The following is a 26,963-nucleotide window of genomic DNA, read 5'->3' as shown; positions in this document are numbered from 1 at the left end:
GAAGGGAGGTTTGTAGAAGTTTGGGCAGAGGAATGAAAATGTTTTGATGGGAGAGAAGGTAGAGGTGTGTGTTTAGGAAACCAGGCTGGTAAGCTGAGGTCCCACTGAAACAGAAGGGTCACTTCTGGATCTTACCCAGTGGAAGAGGGTCTGAATATAGCAGTGAACTTGTTCTAAGTTGCATCTGTAGGTTGAAGGGTAACTAGATGAGACCCACCAAGAAAGATCGTGGGCGTAAGGGCATTGGGAGTTGTAGAGCATTTACATGCTGTACCAAAAACCTGATAATTATCTTTGCTCCTTTTATAACACTCCTTATAACATTCCACATTTTACTGTTAAGAAAGCCAAGGCTTAGAAAGGTTAAAAACCTCTTAGAGAAGTAACAGAATTTGAAGTTCAAATTACTTCTAGTGTGAAGTAATATGAAAATCAAAGTTATTCTTTTCTTTTACCTACTGCTCTAAACCCAATTTTTAGAACACAGCAGCAAAAAAAGTCACATGACGTGTTGAATTGTCAACATAAACAGAGACATGAGATGGCAGAGAAATATACCAAGTAGATCTCTGTGATCAATCATTTTTTGCTTGTGTTACATGCATATTTGAACTACAGTCTGAACTGTAACAGGTGAGAGATGTTTTTGAATCATGAGAAAAAAGGGAGCTTTCACAGTTTGCATGAATAAAATATTAATTCCCTTGAAATGTTACATGCTTTTGTGCCAAGCCCTTTTTACTGTACTGTCACTTTGAATTACATCCTTCAGAGGGAAAGATAGAATCCATTTATAAACAAAACACCATCCCCTTAGGAGCCAATGCTCTTGTTTGCAGGAATATTTCTTGTGAGGAACAATTAAACTGCATATATGACATAAAATTACAGGCTGAAACAATAGTCTTTTGAACGTAAGTCAAGGTAACATATTCCATACGCAACTAACTAGCTATATTTCTTCATGCCTGTTAAGATATTACATTGAAAAAAATCTCCCTTCAGAGGAACCTCATGAGTCACTTTTTTTTATTGCTTAAAATGTGCAAGATAATTTTTTAATATTTACTAATCATATTTTGTGGATTTGTGTGTATTTACACATATGTGACATTGCTGAACACCCATTGCATTAATTTTTTCTATAAATCTGTTAGAGATAAGAGTGAATAATATATTCACTTGTATCTTGCAAAATAAATCACTTGCTATTTCATTGTTGTAAAATAGATGGCTCATGAGCTACCAGAACTTTCCACAAATTTGATATGACCAGGATGACTATGACAACTGCTAGCACATGATTGTGTGTCATGTGCTAGGCAAAGTAATTTGCACACGTGTTCCCATTTAACCATTGCAATGACAGTATAGTGTTAGCTCAATTTTAAAGAGAAAATAGAAGGCTATATTATTAAAAATAATTTGAGTAACTTTTCCAAGATTACACGGCAAGTAAGTGAAAGAACTAAAATCTAATCTTATGCACAGACTTCTGAACTTCAACTTTTTATTACTGTCCTTTCTAGAAAGCAATTTGTTTTTGAGGCCTGTGTTTAGAAAAAAAAATCCTGCACATCCCAGAAAACTGTCCACAAAAAAGGTAGTAGTACTGTTTCATAAATATAAATAATTTGTGGTGTGTTGGAAGAGCTCTCCCTGCCATTATATAATGGAAACATGTTTTCTTTGCAAAATCTTTTTCATATAGTTATAAAGCTACCATCAATGCTAATCAAGAATATCCATAACAGGTTTTCATCTGTTCAAACAAGTTATAGAAACATGCTGATTATTTCCATTACTTGAATATTAAATGACAAGTCTCTCTAACTAGCTGATCTAAATTATGCATTATGAGATCAAATCAATTAAGTGATGTGGTTAATTCACATAGAGCAAAACATTCATACTTTTCCCACTTGGTCTTTTTCTGCTGTATAAAAATTTTATAATGAATATAAAAACAACTTAAGTGAAATGTAGTATTTCAAATGTAATTTTGAATGAAAAGAGAACATTTATAGGAAATGTAAATAATTACTTGCTTATTTTTTTCTTTTTTTATACATTAAGAGAGTAAAAGAACTGTGTTTTTTTGGTTAATGAGATCAAATGTATCAATAGAAAATAGGACATTCAATTTGTTCTAAAATAATTTCCCAATCAAAAATAAAACACTATTTGTAAGCAAGTTGTTTTAGCCAAATGTCTACCAACAAGTTTGTATGGACTGTTTGTAGCTATAGGAATGTTGATTTAATTTTACTTTAGCCTGAATAGAACACAGTTGAAGGATTGAATTAATCTATGCAGTCTCTATTGCTTGATATTCACCAAATTATTACCACTAAAGTATACAGAAATCTTTTCTCATGTGAAGTTTTAGTCTTCATATTCTGTTAGAGCATATATGTAGAATGTAGGCAACGTTAAAGTGATTCCCTGCTCATTTAGACTAGTATCTACTGGCTTTATACAAAATAATTTTGTAGTAATGGTATTTATAGTGCATGTAAATATTAATAATAATAACAAAGTAATTTTACTGAGATTAAAAAATATATTCTGATTGTTAACAAAATTTCCTTAGTTTTCCTAAAAAGCTTGTTTATTTTACTTTTTGCAGTCTATGAAAGTCACATTATAAACAATCTAAAATGCCTGCAACCTTTACATAATAAATACCTATATGTATAACTATATTACAAACACAATAAAATTCTAAAATGGGAATATGATAATAATTTTTGGCATTAATAGAATATGGTAATTAGATCTGACCAGGATTATTAAACAATAATGAGGAACATAGAATTTGAAAAGAAATATACAGTAAAACTTTTAAAAAATGAAAAAAAGAATGTCGGTTGCAGACTGCCACATCCTGAACCATAAACATAGGTATGTGTGTGTGTGTGTGTGTGTGTGTGTGTGTGTGTGTTTGAGTAGAGGGCAACATCTCATATCAGTATGTATGAAAAGTAACGATGGCCGCTTAGTAAAGGCTGAAGCAGACCGGAAATGTGGCACCAACCCAGGGAAGCTGAGATACACAGAGACAGGACTGAAAGATGTGTTGGTAGCAGTAACTAGAAAGGACTTTATTATATATGAGATTCAGATATATGTAAGATAAAGGGCATGTGAAGAATTAATTTAAATAGGTAATTTCTGTTAATCTGCTGAATTATGAAAATAGAGGTATCCTCACAAGGAAGAGACAGTAAAAAAAAAACATCTGACGGACATAAACATTGAAGTGATAAATGAGGTCTGAGGCATGAATAAAATTCTGCAGATTAATGAAGACACAATTCTCTTCACATTTTGGATACAAGGAAATCTAGGAAAGAGAATGGACAAAGATATAAGGAAAACTTTAAACCTAACCTCATGAAAACTTTAATGCAACCTGGAGCAAAAATAAGTTTACAGTTATTTGCATGACAAACATTACAATAATTAATAAATAATTATACAAGATTAAACTCAGTTTTGCCTGCTTTCAACTGTAAACCTACTTCTGCCCCACCCTGTTCATAGGCTTCTGACAGTCATTGTAATTTTTAATCACAGATTTGAAGGAATCATAAAGTTGCCATTTATTCCACATTTTAAATTTCTGTATTTTATATTTGCTTTATCACTGGTCTTAGTGTTTATATAGGGAAAGGTATAGGAAGTCTAAAGCATTTCTTTTGAAGAGTTAGATAGATTATAATCAATACCAAAATCATAAAAATATAACATTTTATACATAAGAAATCTATTAACAAGTATTAGATAAAGTTAATTATATTTTTCAATGAAAAATGTTGCATTGACTGTGTAAAAAATGTGTAAAACATTTTTTTAGTTTATTGAAGTGTAAAGGCAAAAAAGTCTGTATCAATATTTGATACTTTATAATGGGAATAAAAATATTTAACCTCTTCCCTCCAGCAACTTTATGTATAATGGGGAGATTGTTAATTTAATAGGCAATTATACTACCTGAAGTAAAATAAATTATAGCCTTGTGCACACAATACTATATAAATGTTTGGCATCAGCACCCAAATAACTACAGAGTTGCTGTAGAGGATTTTAAAGAATTGAGAAAACCTGGAAGTGCAAAACAAGAACAAATAATCAAAAATAGATTTAAGTTGTTTTTGAAAGAATGGGGAATATAATTTATGCAAAGGGAGATAAAAAGTAGTAGGTAAACGGAATAGTTTAGGCATAAGTAATAAAATAGGAAGAGATGGGGGCACTCAAGTAATAAAATACATGCAATTAGAAAAAATAAACCATTTCATACATACATGATGGGTGAATATGTGATGCATATTCAGAAACAAAATTTGCACATCAATAAATTAGGTACTATTGAAAAAATCATTGTGGATAAAAGAAACCAACATATGTAGGAAAAGACTATTAACAAATTTAATTTTTCTAGACTATCCTTATAATGTTTCAAAAATATATGTAAGAAATCAAAGCTCTGAGTGAATAAACAGCCCCATGTACATTTGCACTCCAAACATTTTTCAGGAACTTATTTCATACGGTGATAAATTTACTTATAATTTGGAATGAATATTAATGTAGTATATTTTTTATGAAATTATTGGGCAATATCACTGAGAATTACCCATCTACTGAATTTCATTGGATGGATCAGAAATTACTTAGACAAAGACAAAAGAAAGTTTTACATATTTAATGGAGGTTTTAAAGAAATATTAAATCTGTGCCATAAAATGGATGAGCAACGGAAAGCTATCCATGCATTTGAAATGCTGTGAACACTTGCCAAGACCTCCATCAGGTCTACTGTTCTGTAATGGGAATCATGGGTAGTATATAACATTTATTAAAAATAAATATTTTTAAGAATCAAAAACCCTTTTTATTTTGGCACTCATTAAGTAATATCAATGTGTTCTTTTTCATAGCTCATTTGGAATTTGGTTTGGACTTCCAATGCAATTTTCTTAAATATTATAAAAACGATTAGTTTTGCGAGGAAATATAGATATGTGTTTGTATTAAACATACACATTTGTACTTCAAAGCTAGGAGCTATGCAGTAAGGAAGGGGACATTGGAAGGACAGAAAGAATCATAATGCAATTTCCTTCTGTTCTTGAGGTCAATTTAACTTTAGAATGATATCCCTTTTTCAGAATGTTGTTACATCTCCTAATTCTTTACTCTTGATCTTCACCAATTTTGTCCCATAACACTGAAAAGAGAAACTTTTACCGAGTCTATCCAACTCACTCAATCCACCCTTATTTGGAATTGCGTTTATCAGTGTAGCTGATTTAAGAACATTTTGAATTATTTGCATTTTAGAAAACCTTCTAAGTTAAAACCCAATATTGTCTCCATTTGACAAACATCAGGCAAAAAAAAAAAAAAAGTGAAGTGAAATCAGCAGACCCAGTGAAAGATGGTAATTAGCTCAGAAATGTCACTTGACTGTATCATGCCACCACCGTGAGTGACCAGTGTATCCTCCTCAGCTTCTCTATTTGCAGACTGGTAGACGGGTGGGCTAGAGCTGGCCCCACCAGAACCTCAGGACCAGCTGTGTGCATCTCCCAGCTCTGTGTTCAGTGATGTCACATTGGCTTGAAATCCATCCTGGTGGGAGTACCTACACCACCAAAATGGATACATACCAAAAATAAAGGCTACAACTATTCTCCCTCCCTGCCTGACCTAATTGTTAAACATGTACTGGGACATCCCTGAATGGAAATTATGATAATGGTAATAGTATCTATCTCATAGTCTTAACGTGGGGATAAGATTAGTTAATAAGGAACAGTGCTTAGACAAGTCCTTGGAAAGTAGAAAGCATTGTACAAGTGATTGCTATTGTTATTGTAATTTACTGTGTCCATTCTACTTAAGGAATGGTACATATTTTAAAAGTCATTTCTTTCCTTTATGTTGATACTCATAGATTTTCTAAAAGCTTATGCATTTCCTCCCAACAATCTTCTCCCTGGCAGAAGGAATGAAGTTTCTAACTGAGAGGGACAGGCATGATCCCCTTTACCCATGCCCTGCGACGTGGCAGAGACTACTCATGGGGGGAGGGTGGGAAGAACGGATGTATGGAAGCCAGGTGGACAATTGCAGTGATACAGACCAGAGCTGTGAGTTATGTAATCGGTGATAATGGCACACATGTTTCAAATGGCACTGTGTGAGTGGATTTGAGTTATTTTAAAAGGTAAAAATCCAACAATATGAATGGACTTGCTATGAAAACAGGATTTTAGATTTGGAACTGCATAGATTATAGCACCACTTGTTGGGGTAGTGGCGATTAGGAGGGTCTTCTTCTGGGGACATGGCTAAGTCTAAGCTCAGCTTTGAATACATCCAGGCTGAGATGCCTTGGAGATCTCAAGGGAAGCAGACAATGCTTAGCCACATATGAAACTCAAAATATGTGTGTAGGCTGTAATTAAAATATGAAGAAGTTTTAGCATAAAGATAGAAAGTGAAGTGAAGGCGTTGATGGAATTCTTAAGAAGAAGAATACCTGGAGAAAGCTAGCCTGACACAATGGTTCTTGGTCATGATTTTAAAGAACAAAAGCCAGTTTAAGCAAGCCTTCTGTTCGTGTCTAAACTTAGAACAATTAAATTAGAATCCCTTGGGCAGCCTTTTTAGTTTTTTTCAACTTTCTGCATTATGTCAATATGCAGCCGAATTTGAGAATTATCCAGATGCTCTTTGAGAACACCAGCAAAGGAAGCTAACAAGAAGAAAGATGTTGAGTTGGAAGAAAACCAGAGAAATAGAGTGTCACAGATTTTAAGAAGAAGCGTGCTTCAGGGAAGATGGAATAGATAAGAGTGTTCAATGCTGCTTAAAATAAATGGAAGAAAATGAAGTTGTCACTGGATTTAAGAACAAAGATATTATGGACATGTCAGGGGAAACTTTTTAAGAGCAGTGGGCACAAATTCCAGATTAAAATTGTTTGTAGAGTGATGATAATGTAGGAATATAAGGTAGGAATAGGTAACTGATAATTTTGAGAAGTATTGTTCAAAAATGAAAAGAAAATTAAGAGGTTAGCTAGAATGAGAGTTGTGGACAAGGGAATATTTTTGAAATGTAATCCATTATGAGCAGTTTGAAAGTTCTTGGGGATATTTTATTTGAGAAGGAAATATCAAATGCAGGGAAGGGAGACTCTTCAATGAACAGTAAAATACTTACAAATGGCTAGAGTTTAATAAGAAGAAACAGGTCACCTTGGTTGAAACTGGAGAAAAGGAGGGATGAGTTCTACAGATATAACAATAGATTAATGTGGAAGTTTCCACTGGAAGCTAAGTAATTTGGATACCACACAGCCAAGTATAGTTCCAGAACAAAATTTAAAATTTTCAATAGAAATGTCAGGGTGCATTTTAGACTCTTGAAAGCTTTAATCACATGAAATTGTGTGTATCCTTTTAAAACTGTCTTCTTTATAGAGTTTGGAGTGGAGGGAAAATTTGTGTGAAAGATTTCTTTGGAGAAGCCATGCTGAGTACATCTAATGAAAATAAGGGTTAGGGTTGCCTTTCTTTCTCTGCTCATGTCTGTTGAAGGAAGTGTTCTCTTCAACAAGGACCAATCATAAAGCCCAATACATTTTCCCCAAACATGCATAACATCCACAGAATAATGCCTGCCTCGTGCTTAAAAATATTAAAGTGAGTTGAAAAAAAAGCAAGGTAGAGGAATAAGTTTTTGTTTGGAAAAGTAATGCTAGGCAACAAGGAAAAAGAGGAGTTAGAAATGTGTAACAAAACGGAGAAGCAACCCAGAGTCCTGCCAAAGAGGTTTTCCTGGGTATGAGACAGATTGTCTGGAAATGAAGAGACTTAAGAGAATGGTACATAAAAGCAGAGGCAATGCCTTTGCCTAGGTCTGCAGTAGATGCTTCCAGGAACCCCTCAAAGTTCCACCAGAATCAATCCAAGAGAGACAAAAACTATTCACACAAGTAAGAAAAACCCAGTACCCTAGCTTTGCTGCCTCCTAGGGTCAGATGAAAACACCCTTTGCAAGTAGATGAAACAGAGGAAAGCCTGCCCAGGGATCCATACTCCAATTTCAAGTTTCATTTCTCATTGACCCAATTTGGCTTGAAGGCATGTGGTAGACAGGAAAAGTCTTAAATTTTATTTGAGGGTTAATATATGTTTAATGTAACATACTGGACATTTCTGATTTCTAAACTCAGATTTGAGGAATTAAATTGAATATTGGACTGTTTATTACTTAATAATGAGCAGAAAAGCTAAAACTCACCCTCAGTAAAGAAAGTCTAAAGGATAGTAAAACAAAGAAAAGGCACGTTTTATTACATCTTCCATGTTGTGCTTTTTAAAACTAACGGTAACAGATACGATATGATTTGAAGGTTCAGGGAGCTGAGCTTTCTCCTTTGTGAAATATTTTCATGCCAAATAAAATAAATAAATAGTAAACATTTTAAAGCAAAGGTTTGTGAAGAGCTGATTACTTTAGAAGTCATGGAGAATGGTGCTGGCTGGTGCAGCTCGGTGGATTGAGTGCTGGCCTGCAAACCGAAGGGTCACTGGTTCGATTTCCAGTCAGGGCACATGCCTGGGTTGTGAGGCAGGTCTCTAGTAGGGGGTGTGTGAAAAGCAACCGCACTTGATGTTTCTCTCCCTCTCTTTCCCTCTCTAAAAATAAATAATTAAAATTTAAAAAATTATAAAAGCCATAGAAAATGGTTATCTTCACTAGTTTGCATGGTTGGAGCCACTCTCAAAGGTACATATGAGGCTAGTGATCAAAGTTCATAGTGATATCTAGTTTCCCTGCTCGTCTTTGGTTTTTGTCAGTCAACCTCACCTCTTTCTTGAGAAGGAAAATAATTATCCTCCATGGTTGAGTTTGCCACATGGCAACAAGGGAAGTACAAGGGCAAGTTATACAAGCCAGACGTCATATATGCTATTGAAATAATAAACTGTGCATTTGTTGGGATGCAGAAAGAAGGAGAGGAATGAAAATGGATTGTTGGATGTGGAGAGATACTGACACCAATTTAAGTTTGATAATAAAACTGATATTTGCTCTATATTATGAATATATTTATGTTGCATCTATATCAAATATTAAAGCTCTTAGGGTATAGTCAGAGTAATTGAACAGAAAATGGAAAAGCAGGAAATTGAGGTGATATTAATTTTTTCATATGGTTGCTTCTCTTTGGAAAGTTTTCTACTAACTGATGTTACAGATCCAAGGTCACCTGGTGGACTCAGCTCAGATTCTCAGCTTAAATGTCCTAAAAAGTGAATAGACTTGTCGTTTTCCTTTGTTTGTATGATTATTTAATTGATGTCTACTTAGTTTTTGTTCCTGGACCCAAATCCCATGTGGCACTGGAGGATGGGGAGTTTTCCCCTTCCAAAAAGCAATGCCCCGGACACCAGTTGGTGTCCTACAACCTGGCTCCACTCTAACACTGCCTACGCAGAGATAGCATCCTTTGCACAGGGTGAGGGGTCAGTCCTACAAGACACAGTTCTTCCATTTTAGACACCACTCACAAGCCCAGGTCATCTTTGCTTCAGAGATACTGGCTAAACGAGGTTCCTGCAACACCTTCCTTTGGTTCCAATAAATTGCTAAGTGGTTTACAGGACTCAGATAAACATTTATTGACTAGATCGCCCAGTTATTGAAAAGGGATATAACTCTGGGACGAGGTATGAGGCAACACTCCCCAACACCTTCCCAGGCTCACCAGCCAAAAAGCTCTCTGAACCCCTTCCTTTTAATCAAAAGTCTGGGTCTCTTTGCAAGTAGCCCTCACCCTTTAGCATGACACAAAAGTCACCTTATTAACATAACAAAAGAAGCCTTTATAACTCTTCCAGTGTTTTAGGAGCACTGTTTCCTTCAGAAACAGGAACTGAAGAAGACCTAAGAGATTTATTTCTTTATATAAATCACACCCCCCACACTAGATGAAAATGTCCTCAGAATAAACACAACCTTTTTTGTTTGTTTGTTTTTCTTCATCATTCCATCAAGGAGACCATTAAAATTATAGTTGAATCAAACATTAATAATCTAAGGTATTGGAAGATTTAACAATTAATCTAAGACCCAAAGAATTTAAAAAGTACAAGGCAATATCTAGCCTTAAATTTTTGTGTCTTGTTTGGCAACTCAGAACTAAAACAGTTTGGAAGATACAATTTCTCATTGCTCTAAGAAAAGAAATATTGCCATCATTAAATAGAATTTATAGAACTTAATCCATTAATATGCTGGATATCGTGTGCATGGCAATTCATATTCATGTACATGGTTAATTAAAACCTAGACTGAACAATTATAACTTTCATAAAGGTGAAGTGATTTATCCATAACAGTAAAACTCTTGGTGTAAATTTGACACTTCCAAAAATTTCTTCATCTTATATTCTTTGTATGACTAAGCAGGAGTGGAATTCTTTGTCATTACTGAGAAATTTCATTCATTCTGTGTTCAGTGTGCTTGAATAAAATACAGCTTGAACCCAACTTTTCAAAAAGGTTGTGAACTACTTTTCTATTACCTTAATTTGGGCTTATTGAAAACACACCAAGCTTCAGACTTTTAAGGAAATAGAGGGCATACAATGTTCTTTAACCATCAAAATATCTTTATTTCTGAATCCTTCAATTGTCAAGATAAGGGAAAAAGTTTCAGTTAAAATTAGCACGACTTTTCAGAACTTTCTGGTACCTCCCTTTGCTTCATCTCCAGGCCTCTGTAGGCAGTTTCTTGTTGATTATTGACATTTCAATAGGAAAATATTATAATATACGTATAGAGTATTATCTACAAAAACACTATTTAAAAATAACTAGTAGTAACAGATATTACTCAGTCTCAAGCGTGATTGTACATGGCTTTTCAAACAAATCCACAAAGTAGATAGGCCTGACAATAAAAGTTATAATAATATAATTATAATTATTTGTTATTATTATTGTAATTTTACAAATTAGGAATAGAAAGATTAAACATTGTGCTTAAAGACACAGAGCTAATGTTTGCCTTTTACACAAAGTTTCCTTTTACTTGTGCAAACACTTTTTTTTGCTTTCATTTCCTTATTAGTTTTTTTTGAGACAAGGTGAAACCATTTCATGTAACTGCTATATTTGTTTAAGTAATTAAGCAAATATAAATCTCAGGCACACACGTGGAAACATGGAGGTAAATCTTAGATACACACATGCAAACATAAAGAATGACTATTTAAATCAGTTAATGCCTGAATTCAATCACTGAATCAACAGTTCGTAGTAATGTGCATTTATTTTCTAAAGTTTAAATGCAAGTAGTACTTCAAACGCTTGTTTATTTAGGTGGCCTTGAAATAAACTTTTAAGTTCTTAAAAATGTTTAACAGTCTTAATTGTTTAAAATAATTTTTAATTAAACCTTCCACTACTTCTAGCATTCTAGTGCTAGAATAAGAAAATTCAAACCTGTAAAGGCTTTTTGTAAGTTTATCTAAGCCGAATTTAAAAAACTGCTAGGAAATGAAATCTCAACAGATTGAGAAATGCTCCAGCGAATGGCAGTTCAGCACTTTATTTTATGCATTACAAACAATAGAGGAGGCGTAACAGGGTTATAAGAAATCATGGATGATAGGAAAGGGAGGTGAGAGCAAGCAAAGTGAGGAAATCTCTGAGAATGGATAACCAGTAAAATGATACCCATTTCCACAAGTGGGCACAGGATAGTTAATAGTCAACCATTAACACAGTCATGATGCAGGGAGAGGCTGTGTGGTCTCGCTATGGTGCAGTGCCTGTGCTTCAAGGGGTCCAGACAAAGGAAACTTGACCTTCCAAAGGTGTGCTATCATAGATGCAAACAGGCAACAGAGAGGCTCAGCTGAGGTAAAGATGACCCTCTGTGAGGGAAAAACACCCCTCTAGGGCATGACTACCCGCCGTGGTCTGCTTTTATTTAGGAAATGGTCATTTTAGACCATTCTATGTGGCTCTTTAAGTCTTTGCGTCTGTAAGGCTGCCACGCAGGCCTCCCCTGAGCTTGTCAGGTTTCACATGTGGCCACACTGATATTTATAAATTTCTTCCACACTGATATTTTTAAATATTAATTTACCTCCAAATTAGTTTCTTGTCTTAATAGATAAATTTTAGGTACAGTTGAACATTGACTTTTCATATATTGTTTTTGAATAACTTTAGTTATTACTATCTAAACATAAAATAAAATGTATGTCATACGAGAATTTATAATAGGCTATTTCTTTTTATTTGCTATTCTTGTCACTGAATGTTTTTAGAGTATTGTATAATTCATTTATTCACTTAATATATTTTTAGATTCTATAATCTTCAAAATTATATCTTTAAATCTATAACTTTCTAAGAAATTAATATATAACACTAATTTATATTTTGTTGAGTATATGTATTTCTTTTTATGTTGTTATCAACATTTGAGAATTTTTTCAAAGAAAAATGAAAAGAAATATACTGTGTATCTTTTGTCCTTGGGTGTCAATAAATGCCCTTGACAGACACCCAGTGAGTCATAATCAAGCGTAATTTTTTTAAACAGCTTAGTTACTGAGAGGATGTTTACTCAGTGTATAACTGAGTAACAGGTACCTTTACTTTGAATTAACAAGGACCATAATTTGTGAGAAGTTATAGAATCTGCATACTAAAATTCCACTTTACTACATGCAATTTTCTCCTTTTCCATGAGAACCTGGTTATTTCTGTTCAGCATAACATGCATATTCAACGAATAAGTAAGTGTGTATTTTGATTGACTCTGAGAACAATTTCTTGTCACCTGTTTTATTTCCTAATCTGTGTTGTACAGGTAGTGCCATTAAGATGTTTCATATGCATCAAAAGTAGGGCGCCTAGGAGATGTTGGCAGTGTAATTACATTGTACATCATAAGTGATCTAACTTTGGCAGAGCTGAAGATTACTTCAGTTTTGAATTAATCTGAATGACCCCAACTTTATTGCTGTTGAGTTTCTAGAAATGATAAAATGTCAACTCATTGGAAATAAAATGACAGAACTTAAATAATCTGACATGACTAATGCAGAGTTTCTCTGACTTGTTCCATAATCCATAGACTTTATTACCAACTACAATATTTTATTGAAAAATTCTTATCTTAATAAATGTGTCTTCCACCTTACTAAAATGTATTTCTGCTGGGTAAAGAACAGAAAATTCAGCATTCTCTATATATGTGTCTCATGTACATGAAAACCTCAGTGCATAAAACAGATGTCAGTAGTGTATTACTGTTTTACTTCTATTATAGCTTGATTTTAGTAGAGCAGGTTATTGGAATAACCTGAGAGTTATTCCAATAATAACTTGAGAGAGTCAATATTTGTGCACAATGCTACTATTTCAATTTATCATAAGTTTTTTAATGCCACTAGATAATTATGATTTTTAGGCATATTTTACACTCACAACTTTTTAGCTCTGTTAAAAACTGCTATTTGGTGTATATTGGTCAAGTTTAAGGAATAGGTATCTTCACATTCCCTGCTATTGGCCTTATAAAATGTGCTTTTGTAGCACATAATACTCATATTTCAGCATATTGTCTTGGGAAGGGCAGGGGGAAGACTTTGTTTATAGTGTGTATTATCTGATGTTCTTCTAGTTACTTTTGGAGTTTTCAAAATTCTCCTGACATTGGAGGGTCTCAGTTTTGGCGGGACTCTTCACCTTCACTAATCATAATTCCTCAATGATGTTACCGTCATTATTTCCCTTGTGTCTGGATTCTTTTATTTTTGCTTTAAAATATTCAAATGGAAAGCTAAGTCATAAACCTAATATGTAACTTGAAGCTGATCCCTAGCTCACATAGAATAAGCAGAAATATCCAATTTTTTTAAAGTTAGGTGCCCATATTTTACTAAAGATTGCATTCAACACCTGCACGCCTCCCCCTCCCCCCCTGGGAGCACCACCATTATCACCCTGGACTTCTGGCCATGTGTGAAATCTGGAATCCATTGGACTTGACAGGTCTCTTATTCTCTCTCAAGTCTCCACCTGCCAGCTATGTCTTTGATAATTATTTTGTCATAGCTTCCTACCTATATATTGTTAGAGGACAATTCACAGTACATTTTTCAGCACAGACCTCCACTGCTTAATTTTATTAGGAAAAATTCAAGATTTTCCCTATCAATTTTTAATGTACCTTGGATTGGACCGTGACCAATCTACTATACATTCAAGGTTATTAGTGTTTCTTCAGGTTCTTCATGACCATCACAAACTAAGAAGCAAAGGATGTGGAAACACTTCTGATAAATCATACTTCTACATAATATACATGAAGAAGGAAAGAAGGAAAATAAAAACAGCTCAGATATCTATATGCCTTGTCTTTTTTTTTAAATTTGTCCCTGAGAAGTTTAGTATAACTTTAAATAACTGTCACACGTTCTTGACACAGAACAGGAATTCAGACATTCTCATATTCACTAATAAACCAGGAGTGCTTCAGTAAGATAAGGACTTAATACGTCTATGGGGTAACAATGAGGCTCCGTGGAAAGCTAATTGTGAAAGTCGCTTTAGGTCCCACTTATGCACTCATGACCATGTGGACTCAGACAAATTAGCCTCCTCCTTTGGTCTTCTTCTTGACAATGTGAAATATTACCTATGATTTCATTCTTTCTCTTTGGTCTGGTTGCTCAAGATCAGATCCTGCTTCAGTTTTCAAACACTGAGAATATCTATATGACATCACGGTATGAGTGTTTAGGAAATAAAACCTCATGAAATATAATTCTAGCCTATGAGAAGCTGTTAGTTTGGTTAATATGACTTCTGAAACCAAAATTATTTTATAGTATCTGTAACAACATTTTATTATTGCCTCTTGGAGTACTTTTTATCTATTTCTATTTACTTGTTTGTTTTGTTTATTTCTTAAATTTTTTCTTCATATCTCCTCCAAAGGCAGGTATACTATGAATTAACATGAAATCAATTAATTAAACAAGTATTTTATACCACTGTAAAATGTACTTTCTATGTTTTACATGAAATCAAACAAGTTTTAGGTAAATATTTAGCTCTTTTGAAATTAATATACTACATGTCTTACTGAGGTAATGTCTGTTGGATGTAAATAAGGCTAATTTTAACATTTTAAGACCAAATGGTGGAAACCTTTTGTGCATGGCAAAATTTAATGGCTATCAGGTTTCATGAAATTAATGTTGGAACTGATTGTGAAAAAAACTATAAGCCCTCTAAAAATAATTGGGAAGAAAGAAATCTATTTGGCAGAATCTCCATAAAATGTTGATTGATGTTTTTTCTCATGTGTCTTGAAGCCAATATATGTTATATTGGCATGTGTAGTTTGTTAAATGAACTTCACTCAAAAACCCATTAAAGACTTCCCAATTTAATTTTTATTCATGTAACTAAAAGTCCAAAACAAATTAATTACCTTGGTTGCTTTTACTCATGGGAAATGTAATCCAAAATCCATTAATAGACATCTAAACTGAAAAGTCGGTATCAAAATGTAAACTGTGTATTTTTGTCTTTAGTTTTGCTTTTGCATTTTTATGCCATCTCATTTCCTTGCTTTCCTTGTTGTGATTTGAACAGGTTGCTATTTAATTCATTAATATCTTCTTTGACGAGATGTCAGTAAAATAGCTTATACTATATATTTTCCTTACAATAATTTGTAAGGTGTGTATAAACCTTACAACATTTTGAAAACTATTTTAAATAATGTACATATTTTAATTTTGTGGGATATTATAACTTTTTTATGATTCTGCTAAATTTTATATAAAGGATTCTTCTAGGTTTTTCTGATGCAGTATGAAAGTCACAGCAATGTAAATGCTCCACCTGGTGGTAAAACAGAAGCATTTTATTATTTTTATTTTTAAGTTAAAAAATGGAAGCTAGAACTTTATATTCTAATTTTAAAAGTGCTTCAAAGTAGGGTATCCAGTACAAATTTACAAAACACACATTGGATATTAATCTAAAGTCTACTGGATTTAATCTCATCATGAATTAAAATTTTGGTTACCTGTACATATATAATCATTTCACAGAACATTTCTAGTTTAATGATTTATTCTAATTGAATAAATAGCCAATTTATTTTTATATTTATATTATTTTATATATCACTTTTTTATTTTAGGGAACATAGCCTTAACTTTCTATTAATATTTAGGTATCTATCTTTTATCATCTATGTACCATCTATTTATGAATCTTTATCTATGTTTTATATACTGCATTCTGTATCCGTATCGATCTATTTCACAGATATTATTACCTTTACATTGATATTAGGTACACTTTGATGTTGTTAATATGTAAAATATTTCCTCACATTAATTTTAATTTAAAACACAGTACTATTCATGGTGCCCGATTAAAACCTAGAAAATCATAATCTTTATCTTGATAGCATATTGTCTTTTGATTTTTCACAAATATGTTTTAAATTTTATGGGCTACATTGTTCAACCTAGTAATCTTATTATATGTTAGTAAAATATAATTCCATAATATATAAGTGATACTAATCCCACTGTCAACACAAATTATTTATGTCCCATCAGGCATCTTCCATCTGAAAGTTCCTGAATCTTCTCCTATTGGCTCAGCTATTGGAAGAATAAGAGCTGTGGATCCTGATTTTGGACAAAATGCAGAAATTGAATACAACATTGTTCCAGGAGATGGGGGAAATTTGTTTGATATCATCACAGATGAGGATACACAAGAAGGAGTCATCAAGTTAAAAAAGGTACATAGACAAGTTTTTACACAGTGGACTACCCAATAATAATTTTTAAAAAAATAAAGACTAAAACTTGAACATAACAATAATTTTAATTTTCTTTTAATTAACAATAGTTCAAATAAAAAAGATCAAGTTGACTATAAAGTTTTCACTCTCACTGGCACTTTTACTGTGATTATACAGGTATGATTTTTTTGTTGAAACAATTAGGCTTACTGCCTTGAGTAAATCATTAAAATTCTTAGCAGAATTAGAAGATTTTTAATTTTTATTGTTAGAAACATAGGTGAAAAATTAATTTTAAAATAAGCATAGAAGTAAACTCTACCCCCACAAGGCTTGGTTCTGCCTCTTTTATGACTTTTCTGAGAATATGAATGTCTAACTCACACAATGTTGGTGGATGTTGACTTCATAGTGGAGGGATTCTGGTTTGGGCAAGCTCTACTACTGGAGGAGTGAAAGCCCTGAGAGTGACAGACAGATTCAAAATCACTGTCAGTAGTGTTAAGTTCAAGTTCGGCAAACATCAACAGAGTGAAGGGGTGCAAGTAAAGTGGAGGGTGGTGGGTATCTCACAGTGAGGTGATCAGAAAGGGCTTCTCTGTTAGGGCGGAATTGTAGCACAGACTGACGCAAGCAAGAGATGAGCCATGTGGTGTCTGAATTACGTGTGTTCCAGAAAGACTGAGCAGAAATTGCAAAACCTCTGCGGTGAGAGCATACTCTGCAAGGACGCCAGATACGTAGTGAAGGAAGGTGTCCGTAGTCAGTGATGAGGTCAAAGACACAGAGGAAGGGCCCATCACGTAGACCCTTGCAGTCCTGGAGAAGGGCATGAAATAGATCATAATATGGGAAGCCCATCTGGGGTAGAGATATAGCTCACCTTTACCCCGTAAAGCCAAGCTACTCTGGCTGTTCTGAGCAGAATAATGACTAGGAAGTAAGGCTAAAAATTGACTAGTTAAAAAACTATAGAAATAGCTCAGGAAAGCAGTGATGAAGATATGGGTTGTGATCTTCATAGTAATGGCAGTGGTGAGAAATTGTGAGAGTCTCTCTAAATTTTAAAGGAACAGGCAAAACGGATTTTTATAAATATTCTGGTCATCTAGGAAATTACACCAAGCATTTGATTAGTTGTTTTTAGTGTTGTAAATTGTTTTAGTGTCTAAATAAGGAACCATCAGAGACAAGTTCTAACTGTTGGGGAAAAAGAATTGTCATCTACAGACTTTGTATATTAAATTTCCAAAAAAAATAACTCAATAGTACTTATTTATGACAAATTTTAATTGCTTATTATCTATCTACTTACTTATCTACCTACCTCCACATCTGCTGAATATTTTATATTGAGTTCGTGTGTGGTGTACACACACATACAGATAGATGACTTGCTTAAACATGACAGTGTAGTTTCATTAAAATAAAATAACAAAATATCCAATAAAAAGTTTATTAAAAACTCAAAGTTAATTTACACAAGTGTACTTCCTTCATTGATGTACAATTGGGACATGATATCATAGTTTTAGTTTGCATTTCCCTGGTGATTGGTGACATTGAGCATCTTTGCATGTCTATTGGCCATCTGTCTCTATGTTCTCTTTGGAGAAGTGTCTATTCAGGTCATTTGCCCAATTTTAATTGGATTGTTTGTTTGGTTTTGCTGTTGAGTTTTATAAATTCTTTATAAATGTTGAATATTAACCCCTTATCAAATGTATTGGCTAATGTGTTCTCCCATTCAGTGGGTTGTCTTTATATTTTGTTGATGGTTTTCTTTGCTGTGCAAAACAATTTTAGTTTGATGTAGTCCCATTTGTTTATTTTTCTTTTGTTTCCCTCACCTGGGAAGATACATAAGATAAAATATTTCTATAAGCAGTGTCTGAGTTTTCTTCTAAGATTTTTATGGTTTTGAGTCTAATATTTAAGTCATCGATCCATTTTGAATTTATTATTGTATGTGGTATAAGAAGATGGTATAATTTAAATTTTTTTATGTATCTATTCAATGTTCCCAACATAATTTGTTGAATAGACTATCTTTAGTCCATCATACATGCTTGCTTCCTTTCTTGTATATTAATTAACTATAAAGATCTGAATTTATTGCTCGGCTCTCTATTCTGTTCCATTGATCTATGTGTCTATTTTTATGCCAGTACCATGATGTTTTGACTACTGTGGACTTACAGCACAGTTTTATATCCACCTCATACCATTCAGAATGGCTATCATCAATCAATTAACATTTAACAAGTGCCAGTGAGGATGTAGAAAAAGAGAAACCCTTTCCTTTTTCCATTGGTGGTGGGAATGCAGACTTTAACCACCGTGGAAAGCAGTATGGAGACACCGCAAAAAAGTGAAAAATCGATCTGACTTTTGACCCAGTGATCCCGCTTCTGGGAATACATACAAAGAAACCCAAAACACTAATTTGAAAGACCATAAACATGCTTATGTTCATTGCAGCATTATTTGCAGTAGCCAAGATATGGAAGCAGCCCAAGTATTCATCAGTAGCTGAGTGGATAAACAACTATGGGACATTTATACAATAGAATACTGCTTAGCTATAAAAAGGAAGAAAAATTTATCCTTTGTGATAGTATAGATGGGCCTAGAAAGCATTATGTAAAGTGAGACAAGCCAGTTAGAGGAAGACAAATACCATATGATTTCACTCACATGTGGAATCTTATGAACAAACTGAGCTACCAGGGAAAATGGGGACAGACTCATAGATAGAGAGTAGGATGGCAGCTCATGGTGGAGGGTAAAGGTGGGGAGAGAGGAATTGGGCAAATAAAAGGACTCCTGGACATGGACAACAATGTGGTGATTGAGGGTGGAGGAATCATAAGAAAGCTCAATGGAAAAGCTCAATGGTAACCGAAAAAAACACAGTAAATAAAAAATGTATAAATAAAGAGTTACAACACTATTTTACTTTTAGATATTCAACATAATGATTTGTTATTTGAATATATTATGAGATGATCACTATGATAAATCTAGTTAAAGCCCTTCTTTCTTAGCAACTTTTAAATATAAACTTGAATTTTTTGTTTATGCTTCCACATATAAGTAATGCCATGCTTTATTTGTCTTTCTCTGTTTAACTTATTTCACCAAGCATAATACCATGAAGTTCCATTCATATTGTCTCAAATAGAAAGATTCCATGGACACTTAGGTTGTTTCCACAGCTTGGCTACTTCAAATAATACTGCAATGAAGATATGGGTGCATATATCTTTTCAAGCTAATGTTTTTATTTTCTTAGTATGAATTCCCAGAAGTGGAATGGCTGGATCACATGATAGTTCAATTTTACTTTTTGAGGGAACTCCATTATGTTTTCCATAGTGGCCTCACCAATTTACCTTCCCACCAACCATGCACAAGAGTTCTTTTTCAACACAAACTTGCCCACACTTGTCATTTCTTCTTTTTTGTAATAGCCTTTCTAACAGATATGAGGTAATATCTTATTGTGATTTTAATTTGCATTTTTATGATAACTAATGATGTTGAACATCCTTTCATGAACCTATTAGTTTGTAGTTATTTAAATAGAATTTTTTATCCAAATGCAGACTAGATGATAAAACAATATATGCACATATTCAGTAAGCTCTGAGAAAACTTGATTTTGAACGGATCACTAGGTGTCCTAGAAGAACAAGATTTATTTTTTTGGATTTTTTAAAAGACTGTATTTATTCATTTTTAGAAAGAGGGGACAGGAAGGAGGAAGGCAGGGAGAGAAATATCGATGTGAGTGGGGTAGTGAACCCACAGCTTAGGCATGATGTGCCCAGACAGGGAATTGAACCAGCAGCCTTTCAATCTGTAGGATGACACCCAACCTACTAGGCCACATCAGTCAGGGCTTTTTGAAACTTTTCCCCTCAATATCTAAATATGTCATTGCAATGAATTTGATGTAAAACCATATTTACATAGGGATTATATTGTTAAATATATTAAATACATTTAGAAAATTCAAAAATATCTATTCTATATTTGAAAATGTAGTTGTTTTTTAAACATCAGTTATTTACATTGACTGGTTAACATTAGAGCATGATATCATTTGCTTTCAGAGAGTTTTCCTAGCTCACTTAAAATAAATTAAACTGCTTGAATTTTTCTGAAGCACATATTTCATTATCCTTTAGTCCCTATTTTTTTACTTGCTTTCTCATTGCTGTTTTCCCCTTTCTCCTCTTTCTCTGTACCTAAGTGTATAAAAATGATGGTCAAGTTTATATGAGTGGACAATAATAAAAGGCAATTTTTTAAATTTTATTTTTAGGCAGAACTTGGATTCAGTTTATGAGCACTGTGACAGAATACCATTTCAGTGTGTCATTTTGAATTTGGAATAACATTATGAATCTTTATAAATCTCTCCAAGGCACAAGATACTGGTTAAAAATTCTCTTACTTTGTATTTATATCATGTTGCACTGAGTAAAGTATAAGCAAATAAAATGTGCTTTACATGTTAAATGTTATAACAGTAAAAAAGTGAACACAATCAGAATAATAAAACTTTAAAAAAATTTCAACACATCTAAAAATTATGACTACATTTAAAATCAGAGAATAAAGTGTTTTAAATTCAAAAATTTTGTTAAGTGAAAAGCTAAATTTACTATATTTTAGCCAATATTTTCTATAGGATAAGTGAGAATAAATACATACTTATTGTATATTTAAATAATTATGAAGTTATTGAGTTAGAAATGTTAAAAGACTGAAATACATAAATATTTATTGATACAGTATGGCTTTCTTGTTACTGATTAAGAAATTTAGGCAATTAAATAGTGGGACAAACATTTAAATTATAAAAAAGAACAACTCGATGTCATAATTTACCACAAGGTTCCATATCATTTTTGCAAAAATATCTATTGGGAACTATTAAGTAATGATATCATGTTTAAAATAAAGAATGGTTAAATGACTTCCTACTTATTTGAAAATAAGTAAAACTTTTCTGGAACTAAAAACATTGTTATACATTTTGATATCGCCTGGCATTGTTATTTCATTTCAAATAAACATAGCTCTGATCACATTGAATCCAAAACAGAATTATTTTATTTTTCTTAAAAAACATAAGAGATAAAAACACTTTTATTCCTCACCAGGACTCTTTTTTTTTTAAGATTTTTATTTATTTATTTATCTTTAGAGGAGAAGGAGAGGGAGAGAAACATCAATGTATGGTTGCCTTTCGTGCATCCCCTGCTGGGAGTTGGCCTGCAGGGAACCGGTCTGCAACCCAGGCATGTGCCCTGACTGGGAATCGAACTGCAATCCTCTGGTTCGCAGACCCGCGCTCAATCCACTGAGCTACACCAGCCAGGGCAGGACTCATTAACAAATAGGTTAAGCTCTCACCTGGTCCAACTGGAAACATATTCTCCTCATGTTCTGTTAGTCACTGAATCTCGCTTTCTCTTGCAGCCCTAAATGGCAAGGAAGTGAGTGCAAATGATTTGAGATCAGAGCACCATTATGTGGTTAATTTTTGAAAAACTAATTAAAAATTTTAAAAAAATGAAAACCTTGTTATGTGTAGCCAAATATACAGCTGAATTTAAGTTTAAACTATTTCTACTTTTAGCCAATCGGACATGCATAATTTCAAAAAAATGAGTAGTACTCATTATTTGTTTCTACAAACAATACGTTCCTATTTCCATAAAGATTCGTCTTCATCTCTTTTCAACTTCTACCTGACTTCCTTAAGCAGTCTCACCAACTGTAATTTAGTCCCAGGCTGACATAGCCAGTGTGGGATGTTTGCTGCCTTGTAGATGATTCTGTTGGTTGCAAAGTCTTTTCAAATTGTCTAAAGTTGAATTCTTTCTCCTCCTTCAATAAAAGTGCACCTGCCCATACTTTTCTACCTGGGCAAGGCCCCACCTCCTCTCCAGTTCTTTGACCTAGAAGTTTAGACTTTTTCTTTCTTTTTAAATCTTTTTTATTATTATTCCATTACAGTTGTCCCCAATTTTCTCCCTTTGTCCTCCTCCACCAATCTCAACCCCCCACTCCCACAGTCAGTTCCTACACTATTGTCCATATCCGTGCGTCCTTCATACATATTCTTTGTCAGTCCCTTCCCTTTCTATCCATCACTATCCCCTCATCCTTTGGTCACTTTCAGTCAGTTTCCATGCCTGTGGTTCTATTTTGTTCAATAGTTTAGTGCCCATAAGTAAATAAGTGGATGAAAAAATTGTGACACATGTATACAGTGCAGCAGAAGGAAAGAACTCCTGCCTTTTGCAACAGCATGGATGTAACTGGAGAATATTATGCTAAGAGAAATAAGCCAAGCAGTGAAAGACAAATACCATATGATCTCACCTATAAGAGGAATCTAATAAAAAAATAAACTAACAAAGAAAATAGGCTCTTTCTTATGCCTCTTCCATTGCCATTGACCTCTTTGCCAAATAGAACGTGAAGCCCCACCACTGAGCCCCCTGACTGGGGTTCATATTTCCCTCATGGGTTAAATCACAACCCTTCCAATTATCCCTTCCCAACACTGCCATGGCTATGCTCCAAGTTTTACACCTTACCTTTATCCAAACTTGACTTTTCTGATTCCCATAACTAGTAAGATAAAGAGTAAACTAATAATTTTTGTATTACCATCTTGGTCATGCACACACGTGCATAGACACATATGCACACACACACACACACGCACTACTTCAGCATTGTACCAAACTTACTGCATTTGTACCAAAGATGCTGTGCTATTCTTCCTCCTGCATAGACGGCCCTGCCCCTCATGAATATCTTTATTCTTTCCTGCTCCTGAACTTGCCACCAGCCTATGCCTTTCACCAAACACTTCCTTGAGTCCATCAGGCAAAGTTGATCATATCTTACTTTCTTCCCACAATGTTAGCATTTCTGTTAAAGCATCTGTAATACTTATGGTGCTCATATTTTAAACACAAGGGTTTCTTCCTACCACACTTTGTCATATTTTGATATTTGTGTCACCATAAAAAAGAAGCCTTTGAAATACATAGGGCACTTAATTTTTGGTTGATTTATAAAAAAGGATCTTGTGTTGATTTACTGCTTTACTTTCTGAATGCATTGTCTCTCTTAGCCTCACTTGCTTACATAGAACTCAGTATACTTTGTAGAGTGCTTAAATAATAGTGTTCTACTGTTTATGTGAATGAGAACTCTGAAGTTCAGAGAAGAAAGGTAACTTTTTCAAAACCACACAGCTTGCAATAAATGATTTTATATAATTTACTTCAACTCCTGTGAAAAATAATATATGGTAGAAGTAAAATGTGACCATTCACGGAAGCTAAAAAAGAATTGCCCCCCCCGAGATTATCATGATTTATGTGCATATAAAAATATATATATACTGTACTTATGAATTTATAAGAGTTGATAAAATCTATCATTTTTATGAACCAAAAGCCTCAAATAAAGGCACCAGAAATTCTTCTGATTCTTTTTTTTTGTTTTATCTTAGTTACTGAATTTGTTCCAAGATTATTGTCACTAAAATGTAGACATAGAAATAATGCCTATGATTCTTAAGTAAATTCATTAAAGCTCTCAAAAATGTGTAGTGCTGCAAGAAACTACAGTCTGTAAATTTCCAACAGAAAAATTAAACACTTTCCTAATAAATAGTTTTGTACCAAAGTTTTTAGAACTCAGTTGTATAAAATGTATGTGTTTTCATTTTAACATTTTTATTTAAAAAACACTTTTTGTCTGGTAATTCCATCATTCTCCTACTTTTTTAATTTCAAAACTGAAATGCTATTAACATTTGTTGAAACTAATATCCAGGTTTTAAAAATTGATATTTGACTATTTTCTCTTTTATTGTAGGGGCATGCATTCTTACCTGATAATAGAACAGCTTCTATTCATCAAATAATTGTGTGCCTATTGTGTGGGATAAATGCTGAGTTGGTGTCCTTCCTCAGTGATGATGAGATCTACACAGACTCTGTCATCCAAAGCTCTGTCACATGGACATTTGCCCCCACCTCCCTAGACACACATGGCATCCAAGCTCTAAACATTCCATAGAACTCATTGCTACCCAACATACTGTATACATTTTGCTTATTTAGGTCATTGTCTTCCAGAAGACAGTGAGGCCAGGCAGAACCCAGGGAAGCTAAAAGAGGCCTCTTCCTGCTCCAGGTTCTTGTCATGAAACAAGAAGGAACCCAAGAGCATGACCAGAAGTTTTAGCAAAACACAGTACATTTATCAAAGTGATAGTATGCACTGGAGGAGTAGGAGCTGGCAACCTCGGAGAGTGAAATGTGCTGATGGGATCTGGGGAGAAGGTTTTTATTACATGAGGACAAGGGGGCAGGGAGGGTGGTCCTCTGCCTCTGACCTGGGCTGGGTGACTGCAAGAACAGCTTGCCCGTGTCTCTCCTCTCTATCTAGAGATTTATTTTTGGCCCCCCTAATTACAGGGAATGGGGAGGGGAAACCAGGGGAACATGGGGTCAGTGAAGGTCCTTTTTGTGAGGTCCCAGCCAAGGCAGAGGAGGAGTCAAGCAGAGCATGAGGCCTTTGCTCTCTGTTCCTACAGAGAGCAAACTTTCCTACCTTAGTAGCAAGCTCCATGCAGGTGGTGATTTTTGTTTCCTTTGTTCCAACATCTACAGCAATGCCTAGAACACGGTAGGATATTCTAGAAATATTTGTGGAAAGGAAGAATGTAGGCCCCTCAGTGATCTTCTCTGAGGCTCATTTCCCTGTGACTTCCCCACACCTAGTTCTTTTCGTCTCAGTTCTAGTATTCCCTCTTAGAGACATTTTTTTTCTAGCTATTCTATGTAATGTCGCCCCCATCTCCGAATTTTCTGTCCCATTACCTTGCTTTCCTCCTAAATCTTATCACTAACTTAAAATTACATATTTATTTATTTTTCATTGTGGCTTTCCCTTTTAGAGTGTATCGTCCATGATAAAATAGACTTAATTCATTAACCACTATATCCTCAATCCTACTATGAAGCACAGTAAAATCTAGTCAAACATTCGACATGATTTATGTGGATTTAGAATAAGTCAATTGAAGAAGCAGGTGCAGACACTATTCATGGGTGAGTCTACACGCGACCCGAGGAGCGGTAGAGTTTTACAAGAATTTCCTGTGGGATGAGAAAGTGTTGCAAACACGTAAGTGAACTGACCACTCTCATAACACTGGGTTTCGCGAAACGGTTCCTTCTGAAATGACGCTTGAGGTTAAGGGATAGCTTCGTAGTTCCTCTTGGTGTGATGGCCTCACGTCCCAAGAGCTCGTTCATATTGTCTTCTCATTCTGGTTCAGCCCAACAGAAGTCTGTTTTCTAAACTTCTTGTCTTGAAGGCACCGGTCTGTTTTATCTAAATCTATAGTTTTTGGTTATTTGGGTTCATTGACATTTTTCCCCACTAACCATTAAGACCTACTACTATAAAATTAAGAGAATAGCATCTTAATGACTAAAGGGTACTAGTTTGTAAGAATGGTGATGCTACTGTGTTAGTGAAAATGATACATGTTCATCATAAAAAGGGAAGCATTATGGAAGAGTAAATAGTAAAGAAAGATGAAAGCGTGGCTATTGTGAGTCAGGGTGTGCTGTTATTGGGTTTCCGGCACTGGGTCGCCAAGGATGAAATCAAGGTACCCACCCAGGCTGCCATCTGAGCTGAGACTTAAAGACTATTTCCAAGCTACTGGCTGATGACAAAATTCTTTTTGAGGGAAGGGGGGAGTTTTATAACTGAAAACCCTATTGTTTTGCTAGCTACTAGCCACAGTCCAGTCTCGTCTCCGATAGGCACCCCTTGCGTACTTGCTAGGTGGGCTCATTCTCAGAGGTTGACTCAAGGCCAGGGGTAAATCACCATAGTGGCTCTTCCTTTCATAGGTTCACAGGATTAGATCAGGCCCCTCAAATAAAGTATTCTTTTTAATTAACTCAACATTGAGTAAGCACCTTAATTATATTTGCATAATTATTTTTTTATA

General features: G+C 34.2%; 1 protein-coding gene across 1 annotated transcript in view; it reads left to right on the top strand.

Moving 5' to 3' along the window:
- Nucleotides 1-26,963, top strand: part of CDH12 (cadherin 12) — a 347,372-nt gene that overhangs the window by 271,020 nt on the left and 49,389 nt on the right. Inside the window, exon 6 of the mRNA XM_037063046.1 lies at nt 16,698-16,885. Within this exon, the coding sequence (XP_036918941.1) occupies nt 16,698-16,885 (188 nt within the window). The remainder of the gene's footprint in view (nt 1-16,697; nt 16,886-26,963) is intronic.

Source organism: Sturnira hondurensis, unplaced genomic scaffold, assembly GCF_014824575.4.
Source record: "Sturnira hondurensis isolate 20B ecotype Veracruz unplaced genomic scaffold, ASM1482457v3 Scaffold0014384, whole genome shotgun sequence".
Classification (NCBI taxonomy): Eukaryota; Metazoa; Chordata; class Mammalia; order Chiroptera; family Phyllostomidae; genus Sturnira; species Sturnira hondurensis.
The sequence above is the reverse complement of the archived record's forward strand: the minus strand, read 5'-3'. Positions and strand labels throughout refer to the sequence as shown.